This window comes from Cetorhinus maximus, chromosome 2 (assembly GCF_964194155.1).
Source record: "Cetorhinus maximus chromosome 2, sCetMax3.hap1.1, whole genome shotgun sequence".
Classification (NCBI taxonomy): domain Eukaryota; kingdom Metazoa; phylum Chordata; class Chondrichthyes; order Lamniformes; family Cetorhinidae; genus Cetorhinus; species Cetorhinus maximus.
The window spans coordinates 97,687,068-97,700,740 of record NC_135880.1 but is presented as its reverse complement, the minus strand read 5'-3'; the positions used below and the strand labels follow the sequence as shown (position 1 = coordinate 97,700,740).

General features: G+C 42.1%; 1 protein-coding gene across 13 annotated transcripts in view; it reads left to right on the top strand.

Annotated features, from left to right (window-relative positions):
• LOC144696100 (protein prune homolog 2-like) overlaps positions 1-13,673 on the top strand; it is a 508,829-nt gene that overhangs the window by 467,260 nt on the left and 27,896 nt on the right. For all 13 annotated transcript variants that reach the window (XM_078567388.1, XM_078567379.1, XM_078567368.1 and 10 more), the window contains 2 exons: positions 6,923-7,054; positions 8,086-8,172. In XM_078567388.1, the coding sequence (XP_078423514.1) occupies positions 6,923-7,054; positions 8,086-8,172 (219 nt within the window). The remainder of the gene's footprint in view (positions 1-6,922; positions 7,055-8,085; positions 8,173-13,673) is intronic.

The following is a 13,673-nucleotide window of genomic DNA, read 5'->3' as shown; positions in this document are numbered from 1 at the left end:
CTGCCAGAGTGCGCTCTTTCGCGCCTGCGCGTGAAAGAGCGCATATCTCCCTGAGACTAAGTGCATTCTCAGGGAGAGCGCTGAAAGTTTGTAAAAATTTAAAATTTAAAAAATAAAAAAATTATTAACACGTCCCCCTCGTGACAATGCCACACGAGATGGGACACGTTAATAAATATCACAGAAAGTTTATTAAAGTTTTTTAAAACCAACGTGAAACCTCATCCCGCCAGTGGATGAGGTTTCATGTTTCTTCAGAAGTCCACTGGGGCTCCTGGCCTGCCCGCCAACCTTAAGGTTGGACGGCAGGGCCTTTAATTGATTTAACCACCCTGTCAATGGCCTCAATTGGCCATTGACAGATCAGCGGGCAGACAGCTGATCGCACTGTCCCCCCTGCCTTCCTGAATATTTAAATGGGGCAGGATGATGTTGGGGGTTCCGCCCGACATCATCCCACATCATTTTTGCGTCGGCGAGCGGGCCCCACTCCCAGTTCGCTGATGGAAAAATTCTGCCCTATGCCTCGGATAATAACGTATGCCTTCTTAACCACCTTATCTACCTGTCCCGCTACCTTACGGGACCAGTGGGCATGCTCACCAACATCCCTCTGATCCTCGGTACTTCCCAGAGTCCTAATTTTCATTGTGTCATGATCTTTGCTCCGCGGGGTGGGTGCAGAATAGAGTCTGACTTGACGTCCAGGGAAGCGGAGCGTAAATGGCCACAGGCAGGCTGGTTAGAAGAGCCGCCTCGGTTCTCTGGGACTTTGTCCTAGTGGCGTTGTAAGATTTTAGGCCCTCTAGCCCTCACACCCCTCATCTCCCCTCCGCCGCCCCCCCCCAATCCACCAATATGACTCTTTGCAACCTCATGCTAGCTCATGCCCCCACCTACCCCCCATCCCCCTTTATTTCCCTGCCATGCCAAATCACCCAGCATCCACGCAGGACAGACCTCTGGAGCCATTTGGAGATGAAAAAACAAAGTTCTAAAAATCTAATACAGATTTCACTGTACAAACGTGACAGTAAAAAAAAACTCCCATTCATGAAAGCCCATTCAAAGCTTTTTATTTAAGTCTCAAGTGTTCAATTTCCGTTTCCCTACAGCATTTTCCAGTTTCCCTACATGACAGGGGTGGGGGCGGTGGGGGGCAGGTTAACTGCCTAGAGACAGGTACCCAGTAGCAGATTGGGGTGCTCGCACTCCAGGCAAGCACATGAACCTTCCTTTCCTGCCTGCCTGGGTAGAGGTATAGCCAAAGGCTGCCCCGCACCCCCCGCCACCATCCCCCTTGCCACCACATTGTGGTGGCCTGGTCGCTTTTTATATGTTTTAATTAAAGTTTTAAAGTGGATAAGAGAGCATGTTCTTGTTGAAGCACCCTCTCAGTTACATACTTTTAACTGCATTCGGGTGCTCCTCCAACGCTTGAAGGCCTCTGTTTGGACCTCCAGCTTCGAAAGCCCACCCACTGCCTTTAATGCGAGAGGGAACCTGTCTCTGTGTCAATTAAGGGCCAAAATTCCAACAAGGGACTGTTTCTGCCTAGAGGCAAGTTCGGGATCCAGAAACAGCCGAGTCCTGTTTCCTGCTCATGAGGTGAAAAGTCAGCCCCAGATATTTTCCCCACGTGGATAGCAGATAGGAGGGCAGACTCACTCTTCAACACTGGTTCTAATATAGGATTCTCCATCGTTATTTCATTAACATGCTGAGTGAGGAACTGGTCTTGTACATTAACAACAAAGTTTTCAGTTGCACTTTCCACCACAAGAGAATGGAAATCGTCAAGTTGGTGAATTCCAGGAACATTAAAATCACCCATCAAATAAAGGTGGCATTTTATATTTAAAGTGTTTTCAGTTTGTTTCCATAATACCACCTCATGTTCAGGTTTCTGAGAATTAATCCCTCCACATGAACTTTGTGCACTTGAACCCAGGTAGCCTCAGCTATATCTAATGAGGTAACATCAGGAGCTGAATTTTTAGGCCCCACTGAAGGGAGGAACAGAGACGGATAGTGCCAAAACTATCAATGCCAGCTGGCACTGACCATTTTTGTCAAGGCTGGATTGTGGGTAGTCAATTAGGCTCCTTAAAGCTTTGTTAACCACACTTGAAGAATGTTGACTGGGATTTTCCTGTCGGCCTCCAGTGCCCAGACCCGACAAAGGGTGCAGCTTAAGTGCCTGGAGTCAGGCAGCCAATGGCAGGCCAGAGGGCCGGCACTCCAGGGAGCCTTACAGGCTCTCACTGCCTGCTTGGATGTTTGTGCAGTCAAAGGTTGCTCTGTAGACAGATTCCACCCTCCCCCAACCCCCAGTCCCTGCAGTGGTTGCCTGGCAACTGTATCTGCTTTTTATTGAAAGCCTAAAAATGTTGGTGAGATGGCACCCTGATGTTGAAGCATCCTCTCAGTTCCTCACCTTCTGCTGCGTCCTGATACTGTTCACAAAGGTCCTCCAGCTTCGAGGCCTGCCTGCCTGCTACCACCTTCCACCCCCACTGCTTTCCAACCTTAATTGGATTGGGAGCCTGTCTCCATGCCAATTAAGGGGGCAGCCCTGTGAAAATCCCCAGAAATGACTGTTTTCCCATGAAGGCAAGCTTGAGACCTAGAAACAGTCCCAACTCCTGTTTCCCATCCCCAGAGAAAAAATCCAGCCCCGAGTCCCTCTCTAGTTGTTAGGTTCTCAATGATCAATGTATTAACAACATGTGCTCCAACATCTAAATTGTTTTTTGCACGGATGCAGATGATGGGATTGAGAGGTGACAGTTTTTCTCCACACGGCTCCAATAAGCATGTGTGGTTTTTAAAAACTGTTCTTATTGAGATTAAGTACATGAGAAGTGCAAGAGAATATAAATTTTAAATTAACAACAGAAGTGGTAGGTATTCATTCATTAGTTTATATCATTGCTTCGTTGAGATTGTTCTCTACTATTTGAGATCATAGGAGGCAGTTTTTCCACACTGTCAAACTGTGAGACATTGGATGAACAGCTGTTAACATGTGCGAAATCATTTTTGTCTAAAGCTGACTCCACATTGCTTACTGGGAAGACTAGTGCTAATATGCATTAGTGTGGACAAGTTATTTTTGCCCTTGAAATGCATTGCTTAAATACAATGTTTATTTTTATGAAGGTCTTCGATATAAAACACACACACGTATAAAATATTAGTTGGCAGCTTTGACTAGAAGAACTTTAACTTTTTTATTCATTCTTGGATGTGGATGTCACTGTCAAGGCCAACATTTATTGCCCAGTGCTAATTGCCCTTGAGAAGGTGGTGGTGAGCTGCCACCTTGAATTGTTGTAGCCCTTGTGGTGGAGATACATCCATAGTGCTATTAGCTAGGGATTCTATGATTTTGATAATGAAGGAGCCATGCTACATTTCCAAGCCAGGTTGGTGTGTGACTTGGAGGAAAACTTGCAGGTGGTGGCATTCCTCCATCCTTGCTGCCCTTGTTCTTTTAGGCAGTAGAGGTCCCTGGTTAGGAAGGTGCTGCCAAAGAAGCTGTGCTGAGTTGCTGCAGCGCATCTTGTAGATGGTACACATTGCTGCCACTGTGTGCAATTGGTGAATGGGTTGTCAATCTGCCAGCTGCTTTGTCCTGGATAATGTTGAGCTTCTTGAACGTTGATGGACCTGCACTTATCTAGGCAAGTGGAGACCAATCCATCACACTCCTGACTTGTGCCTTCTAGATGGTGGAATGGCTTTATGAAGTCAGAAGGTGAATTACCCACCGCAGAATACACAACCTCTGACCTGCTCTTGTAGGCACACTATCTGTACTAAATTATTTATTTGAATGACTTTACTCCAGAGCTTCTTGTACAGAGTTAAAATAATAGTGCACATCTCAAATCTTCCTCCAGCTCTGCTTGTTAGTCTGGAAAAGGACAGGTCAATCAGCTTCAGATTCCAGCATCTCTATTTTATTTCAGATTTTGACCATTTGCAGTTTTTGGTTTTTACACATTTTATTGTACTAGGTTGAATTTACTTTGCTTAATGTAGCATTTGATGTTTTCCAATATTTACTTAAAATTACAACACTTGCTTCCTAAAAACTGAGATATTCACCAGACTCATTTTCGTAAAGAGCAATGAAAAATCCTTGAGTATAACAATTGAGACTGACATGGTGAAATTAGCACCGTGAATAAGGCTCACAGTGAATCAGGATCCCATCTTACACAAGTGACGGAGAAGAAAATTGAGTACCTGTAATACAGGATATCAATTCACTGTGAGCCAGTTTTGTGCTACTGATGACATCAATCAGTTTCACCCCCACTGCCTTGTAGAGAGAGTGACAGATGACCACTAGTGAATTGTGTGAGACTCTGAACAGAAAGCTGTATGTCTGTAAAACTACCTTGGGTTTTAAGAATCTTGTCTTAACTGTAATATGTATGTTATGACTGAATTAATATCAAACTTTGTTCCTCATATCACTATAGATTCAGCATTTTCCTTTGTCGTTTTTGTTAATATTTAGCATAGATCTGGCATTTCATTAGAGTCACCCATTTCAAACAGAAATGCATGTTCAACACACAATCAGAATCAGTTTGGAAGATTGATTTAATCATGAGGACTCCAAATAATTTTCCACGTGAATTTGTGCAGTTGGATTGATATTCAGGGGACAGGTGTGAAGATCAAAACAAAAGATGAAATACTGTGGAAGATTTATCAAACCCAATTCTCAAACTAGAAATAAATCTTAATGTGAAAGTTCATTGCTAAACCATGATAGAGGTTATTCATCCCTGAAGCCTGGCATGTCTGGCTTATGAAACTGCCTGTTAATTAACTTACCACTTGCAGGCAATGAAATAGCCAAATTAAGGCTTGTGTACCAAATTGTGATGTGAGGGGACAAAAAAACCTATTTATGAATAGTGTTGATCCAATGTTTGATCATGTTTCCGTTATTAACGTTACACAACTTTGAGTAATTGTCCATCTTCAAAAATATTTTATTAAACCAAGCCTGATTTTAAAGTTTGGAACATCATCTATTGTTTACAACACAATTTTATCTACAATTGTTTGTGTCTAATATGTAAAATAATGTACTGCTTTCACTTTGTTTTTGGTTAGTATGTTGAGATGTTACATGTCCACTTTGAGCACTGTAGAACGGAGCCAGTTAAATAAATCCATATAAAGATGCCAAACTTGCCATGAAATTTTGTTTGAAAAGTCCGGGCACGTTGAATAAAACATAATTATTTTGTTTTAATCAGTTGTGCTCCTTTTTAAAAAATAAATCCTTTCCTCGTATGCATTGAGCAGGTCGAATATTCTTTATTCATACATCCAAAAACCAACCGTTGTTTTGAATGGCTAATATTACATTGCTTTATTAACATACAGATTAATATATTACAGGTATAATAAGTGTAAACAGATAAGAAGTAGGGTGTGAGAGAGTTGACAAATTGAGAAACAACCTAGTATCTGTAGACTATAGCTAGCCCAGGCTTGGCTATTGTAATGTAAGTAGGCCTAGGCCTACTGTATATATCACACCCAAAAGCTGAAAATATCTGGAACACTTTCAACCCTAAGGGTTTTGGATAAAAGATACTCAACCTGTAAAGTAATTTCTGATTCCCCTCTTTTAGTTAACGTATTAAAATAGCAGCTCAGAATAAAAGCTGAAGGAGTAATTAGCTACAAAGTTTTTTTATGTCAATTAATTTTTCAGTTGACTTTGTTGGAACAAATGGCAGCTGATTTTACAAAATTAAATAACGTGAAGTGAACACAATTAAAATGTAAAATCATCCAATTTGCATAAAAAAATTAAACATCATCTTTGCTAGAAATTGGGTGGAATACTGCAGTCAGCTTTATGAAAATCTCTCTGACACTTCTAATTGAGAGATTTCTATCAGTCTCAATCCATGAGTTCACTACTGCTTAAAAGACATCCCAAATTTTTCACCAGCTTGGCAATCATACTTGAGCAACAACAAATGGAAATGAAAATGCATCGAGATTTAATTTCTCAAACTAGCATTTAGGTATATTGATCAATATTACTGGAGAAATGTTGTAATGTATTTGATGACTGTCACATTATCAACCCTTCGATCACAATATCCTCCAAACCTGCACTAGAAAATAACTAAATAAAAATGCTTTCAACTTAGAGAAGTCTGAGAGCTAAAAAGGCGACATGGAGATGCTAATTAAATTTCCAGAAAGTGTACCTAATCATATATGCATGATTTTATTAAATGAATTTTTAGACTGGTTAGCTAATTTGGAAGATGTTTATTTCATATTTTTATTGCAGAGTATTAAATAAACATAAGGAGGTTGAAAATCTTCAGGCTTCTTATGCAACTTTATTGCAGCTTTGGCAGAAGAGCTGAACGTAGGCTAAGACCCACATATGTCTACATTGGTATTTCCTATGGGACTGTTTAAGGGGCATAGCCTCTACCCCATGGGCCTGTGTAATGGCCATTGCATCTACATTTATGGGTCTGTGTCAATGATGCGCAGGAGGGACTGGTCCAGGGTCAGGAGCTCCTATTTGGAAGTCTCCACAACCTCAACCTCTCAGAGGCTTGGTTTGAACTATGATCGTCAATAAACCCACTGGTGAGAACAGGAATACGAGTCTTTGGTTCTCGGCTAACTGATTAAATATATTCATATGGTTTGCTCGAGACCTCGAGTTATGAAATGCATTCATTGTTCCCTAAATTTATGGATTTCAATTCAAACCTCTTTGTTTGATTAGATACTGTTTTTCTTGGCATTCTAGCATCTGGTGGATAATCATTTAATCAATCTTACAACTTTAAGGCAGTGGCTGAATGCAGGTTTTAAAGTTCTGTAATATAAAACAATTTTTCTTTGACCACAGGTATGTGATCAGCACTTTAGAACTCCTGGTAGCTGAGGACTACATGATTATTTATCTGAATGGAGCGACTCCAAGGCGGAAGATGCCAGGTTTTAACTGGATGAAAAAGTGCTATCAAATGATTGATCGAAGGCAAGTATTCTTTCTGATTTGCATTATGGTCAACCTCTCCAGAAGAGTAAGGCTTTTCACCCACATCCCCAACCACAACCAACAACAATTTCGGGTTTCATTTCAGCATACTTTTAGCAATCAGAGCACCTAAACTCAAGCCCCAAATGAAAATGACAGGTGCTAACACTAGCTGTTGTGCTTATCAGTTTTATTCAGCTGAATAGAGCTGTGGTTACTCATTTAATTGATTATGATGAAGCAGAGATGCAGTCTGAGCAATATAATGGACAATAGTTGTTATCTACCTTTCTTGGACTGTAATCTCCCCATTGGTTGTAGGACAGGACATCAAATTGCACAACGGAAAGTTAGCTAATCAGTGTTCCTGTGTTGATGAAATTCAATATGACCCCAAACTGGAGTCAAAAACCTGAGATTATATCATCCTTAGATGTCTTTGTGCAGGATTATTTATTTAATGTTTTAATATCAGTCTCGGTGATCAACTAAAGTGAATCTGATTATAAACAGCTTATTTCCAAGATGTGCAAAAGTTATGGATGAGGGAAAAACATCTTACAATCACCTGAAAAGTTTCTTTCTCCAGTATACTATTTCTCACATCATGGTATCTAATTAATTTTGAATAAATCCAATGCTTTTGCTTCTATAGCCTTATTGAAAGCTTTCCACAATTTTGTAAATAGTAACCTAGCATTAAATGTCGAAATAACCATGAAATGTAATTGATTACATTGCTGATCATTGCTATTCTGACTGAGTACAGTGCATAGACTTGAATGTGTAGTATCATCAGTTTCTGACTTGTTCAAAGAGATTATTTTCTGCGTTTTCTTGAATTCTCTTTCCATCCATAAGTGTTTTGTTTCAAATCAATGAAATAAACTGTCAGATCTTGCAGATTATGAATACGATTCATTTTAAGTAGTTAAGTAGATAAAAACACATTGTCTGAATGTTAGGAAATGGAAAAAATATAGGTATATGTGTATTAAGGAGTATGTTACTGAGAGATTTTTTTGACGCAGGTTGAGGAAGAATTTGAAATCATTTATAATTGTACATCCATCGTGGTTTATTAGGACGATCCTCGCAGTCACTCGGCCATTCATTAGGTAGGTGTTACTGTTCTGCTATATGCTATTAAGAGAGATAGGCCAGGAATATTTGGCATATAAATGTTCACTTGTAATGGAGATGTGTAAACAGCATAGACCTTCATTTATTCATCATTATGGAACTATTACAGGTCACTCAAATTTTATTAGCACCCTTAATAAAAACTATGTGAGAACAATACTTTTACAGAAGCAAAATTTCTCTATCCTGTAACATTCTGTGTAATTCTATGTCACCTGACATCAATTCTGTCTGTACCAGATGTCCTACATTTCTGTTGGACATGGTTCAAGAGTTAGGCCTGCACATGAAAATAGAACACAAGACTTTTGCATGTAGCGTTCCTGTTTAGTAGCTGCAGGGAAGATGTAGAACAATTGTACAGGGAGTATTAGCAAAGTGTTTCACTACTCTTTAGAGGTGAGTGTCTTTAAAACTTGAATCCGCTCTTTGGAAGAGGCTTGCAGTTGCAGTGCCAAAAGGGATAACATCTAGAATGCGATTTCACCTAGCTTATTTGGAGAGGGGGGTGGGGGGAAACATATTTAGAGGCCAGAGATATTGGGCAATACATGAGGAGGAGGGCTCCATTAATCATGCCTAACATTTACCTGGATCTGCTGAGTTTTTAGACCCTTCTGAGGAGTAATGCTTTTGAAGGTTTTGTTTATTCCAGGCAGGTAATAAGGAAGCTTTGAATCCCGCAGGAGGATGATTTTATGCCCCAATCCACAAGAAAAATAGCCCTCCTTCTAACAGTGGCAGGTACCACCAAATTAAACTTGTTTGCATCATGATTATTCCATAATATCTCAGGCGAAATATGGAACCACTGTTGGTCATTGATGCTTGGTGCATTCAGCAAGTCATAAGGATTGGTAGAAGTCCAAGCTCTAACTATTCTAGTAGTCTCAAGATTTCATGATGGATTTGTTGGTTAATCATACCAATCAATCACTATCAAGTAGTCTACAACTGTTGCAGACATGACATCAGAAAAATCTCAATAGTGCAGAGCATGGGTGCAAAGTCTGTTTCTCCCCAACATGTTACACTTACCACATGTCGGGTGGAGTTGAATGAGGGTGGTCGGGGGGGCTTGATGTCCGCCACCAAAACTGGTGGTACCAGCTGACCCAATCTCCGGGAGTCCCGAGGGAATTAAGTCCCTAATTGACAGTGGAAACCCTGCCACTGGAGCTTCTGGCTCCAAAGGGGCCATTTAACTCCAGGATTTGCCCAAGTAGGGTGGAAATCCCACTCCCAAGAGCTGCCAACCTCTGATTGAGGAGCAGTGGTTGCTGCTGGTAATACACTTAGACCTTCTTCAGGGATCGTCGTTGAATCCCTAGAGAAAAGTAAAGGGTGGGATAGGGGTCGTGGCGAAGTGGGTTGTGGGGGTGTTGGTAGAAAGGGTAGGGTTGGGTCTCCGCAGGCCCTTCTTCCCAATGCCAGGTCCCTTGATCAGTTACTGAGTGTCTTTGAACGAGGGAGCCTCCCCTCATCTTGCTTGTTGGTTTTCCTGCATGGTTGAGTACCAGCGGTGGTAGGATGAGTCCCGTAAGTGGGTACTGATTGCCCATTTAAGGGCTTCAATTGTCTTCTGGGCATGAAGGTTGTCCGCAGAGCTTGCGTTGAGGGGTTTGGGTGGGAACGAGGGGAGGCATTAAATACCACCCGTCCTTTAAGAAATTAGAAATTACTCATGAGCTTTATTTCCTGAAAGTAATTTATCTAATTTGCATTGAATTCATCACCACTTCCCAAAGGGAGCCTTTTCCATAGATTGAACATTACCCAAAGAAGTATTGGGATTGACATGAAGCCTTCACATTCAGGGTTTAAACTGTAAAATACAGGGAATATATCCCCTAGCTATTTGGCCATTGCCAATTTTATGGTGATGGGAAGCAAGGTATGTATATGCCTCATCTTGGAAAAGCAGGACACTTTATTATCATACTTAAATCAGGCTCCCACAGTACAATCCAGAGCATGATTTAAATTTAACAACTGCCAGCCAAGGACCATGAAATGCAGCACCAAAAGGAAGGTGAGAACTGCCACATTCAGAGGTAAGTATTTTTTATAGCACACTTTGTAGGCCAAGAGGAGCAGGAATGTTCCTCCAGGTCACTTGACCGCCTCTCTGCCCACTATGATTGGTGGCTTCCCACTTCCACAGCCTGCCCCAGACTTACTTTGCCAGGGAACAGCCCTAAGGGTCCTCTGCCAGTTGCTTTCCTCTCCACCAGCCAGTGGGGCTGTCGATTTGGCTGGCTGCCAGCCAGGTGGGAAACATAAGAGAAATTATAATTAAGATTCTGTTGTTAAATTCAGCAGGACCTGGAACTCACTGCCCACAATGGTGGTGGAAGTGGAAACAATCGATGATTTCAAAAGAAAATTGGATAGGCACTTGGAAGGAAATAAACTTGCAGTGCTACTGGAATAGAGCGAGGGAGTGGGACTGACTGGATTGCTCCTCAGGGAGGTGGCTAGGACTCGATGGGCAGAATGGCCTCCTGTGGCATAAATGACTCTATCAGTCTAGGACCTCTATGCCTCTTGCTGGGTTCCCCACTGCTGCACTCCATGCATCCTCTCTGCCACCCTGAAAATATAGGGGCCATTTTTTTGCAGATTAGTTTAAATTTACCTTCAGGTGCAGGATATGTCTTCTGGTTCTACTGTTCTGGACAAAGTGAAAATGCTCACCATTGTCTACATTAGCTAATCCCTTAAGAATCCTTAAAACAGCATTGACATTGTCTCTTGACAACTTTTCTAATGAGAAGATGCCCAATTTACATAATCAATTTATAAGTGAAATCCTTTTTGTATGAACCAACCCTTTGTTAAGTTTCCCATAGTGCTTGGGACCACTGATGGGACCTGCGCTTTCCTTTGAGCTCCTTCTAGTAGAAGGTGCCCCAATATGAACAGGATGGGTTTAATAAGATTTGTAAAATTATAAGTGGTAATTATTCATAGTGGTAGAATTAGCAATCAGAACAAGTTTTTGCACCAAAAGTGGAATGTGTATCTGCTCCTTCAAGCTCCTGGAAGCAGCAACATTATAAATTGAAGGAGGATGTACAGGGGCAGGCGCATTCCCAAGCTGCAACCCATTCCGTGTAATTGGTCCAGAGCAGAAAATGGATGCACCTGCTCAAAATCAAGGGGCAAAAAGAAGGGAGAAACTTAAAACAATCATTATCACCAGCGAAAAAGTATGAGGAAAACTAATGGGACTAAAGGCCTTCAAGTCCCCTGGACTTGATGGTCTGCATCTTAAGGTCGTAAAAGAAGTGACTGCAGCAGTAGTAGATGCATTGGTTGTGATCTTCCAAAGTTCCCTCGATTTTGGAAAGGTGCTAGTGGGTTGGAAAACCTCAAACATAACACCATTATTCAAGAAAGGAAGGAGACAAAAAGCAGGAAACTATAGGCCAGTTAGTCTAGCCTCTGTCATTAGCGAAATGCTGGAATCTATTATTAAGGAAGTAGTAGCAGGGCATTTAGAAAATTATGATATAATCAGGCAGTGTCAGCATTCTTTTATGAAAGGGAAATCGTTTTTGACAAATTTACTAGAGTTGTTTGAGGATGTAATGAGCAGGGTAGATTCAAGGGAACAGGTAGATTTCATGTATTTGTATTTCCAAAAGACATTCAATAGGTGCCACGTAAAATGGCACTGTACAAGATAAGAGCTCATGGTGTTGAGGATAGTATGTTAGCAAGGATAGAGGATTGGCTGGTGAACAGGAAAGAGTTGGGATAAGTGAGCCATGTTCAAGTTGGCAAATTGTAACTAGTGAAGTGTTGCAGGGATCAGTGCTGGGGCCTCAACTATTTACAATCTATATTAATGACTTGGATGAAGGGACTTAGTGTATTGTAGCTATATTTACTGACAATACAAAGACAGGTAGGAAAGCAAGTTGTGAGGAGGACAAAAAGGATGGAATTTAACACACTTCCAGTGATGGGTTTGGTGGTGGGGTTGGGGGGGCATTTAATCAGGTGGGCGAGTAGCAGGTGGGGACTCCATTGCCTTCCTGCCACTGCCCCATTTAAGCCCATGGCCGGAATTCCTGCCCGGTCACCAATTGAGACCCTTAGGTGGACAATTAATGTCCACTTAAGAGCCTCATCCCACCGCCATTGCTATTCTCCCAACACTGGGTGGAGAACTCGACATGCGGGAAGCTTGAAAAGCAAACCTGGCATGTTTGCTTGTGGGCTTGCAGGGTGGATGCCTTGTTCAAAAGCAGTGGGTACCTGTTCAAGGGACCCAGCCTCGGGAATGGGGGTTGCCACTGAGGGGAACCCCACCCCCCACCCACTCGCCCTTGCTGCCAACACCCCGTCCCCTGGGACCCCCACTTCTCAATCTCCCTCCCACCTCCCCGATGACACTGTTGAGCAGTACACAGCTGCTGACCTCTGATTGCCTGGCAGCCCTCACCGGGCAGGACTTCCACCCCCGGGGTCCTTGGTCCCAGGGAAGGCTCGCCACTGCCTGACTGACACTTACTTCAGTGGGCCTTGCTGAGAGTTCATGACGCAGGGCTCCCAGTGGCGTTCTCACTGGTGAGTGAGACCCCCTTTGCCTCCATTAAATACTGACTGAAGAGTCTGCAAAGGTATATAGATAGGTTAAGCAATTGGCAAAAGTTTGGCAGATGAAGTATAAAGTGAGAAAATGTGATGTTGTCCACTTTGGTAGGAATAGCAGAAAAGCAGAATATTACTTAAACGGAGAGTGACCGCAGAATGCTGTGGTAAAGAGAATCTGGGTATCCATGTACATGAATCACGAAAAGTTAACACGCAGGTACAGCTAGTAATTAGGAAGGCAAAATGGATGTTGACCTTTATTGCAAGAAGGATGGAATATAAAAGTAGGGAAGTCTTGCTACAACTGTAGAGAATATTTGTGAGACCACACCTAGAGTACTGTGTACAGCTTTGTTCTCCTTATTTAGGGAGGGATATACTTGCATTGGAAGCAGTTCAGAGAAGGTTCACCAGGTTCATCCCTGGGATGAAGGGGTTGTCTTTTGAGGAAAGATTGAGTAGGTTAGGCCTATACTCAATGAAATTTAGAAGAATGAGGGATGATCTTATTGAAACATATAAGATTCTGAGGGGGCTTAACAGGGTTGAAGCTGAGAGGATATTTCCCCCGGGAAATCTAGAACTAGGGGACATAGTTTCGAAATAAGAGGTCTCTCATTTAAGATGGAGATGAGCAGCGATTTCTTCCCTCAGCGGATCATTAATCTTGGAATTCTCTACCCCAGAGAGCAGTGGAGATTGGGTCACTGAATATATTCAAGACTGCGATAGGTAGATTTTGATGTACGTGGAAGACGAGGGCTATGGGAGGCAGGCAGGAAAGGGGAGTTGAGGCCTCAATCAGATCAGGCTGTGATCTTATTGAATGTTGGAGCAGTCTTAGGGGGCTTAGGCTGTGTTGTGAGCATAA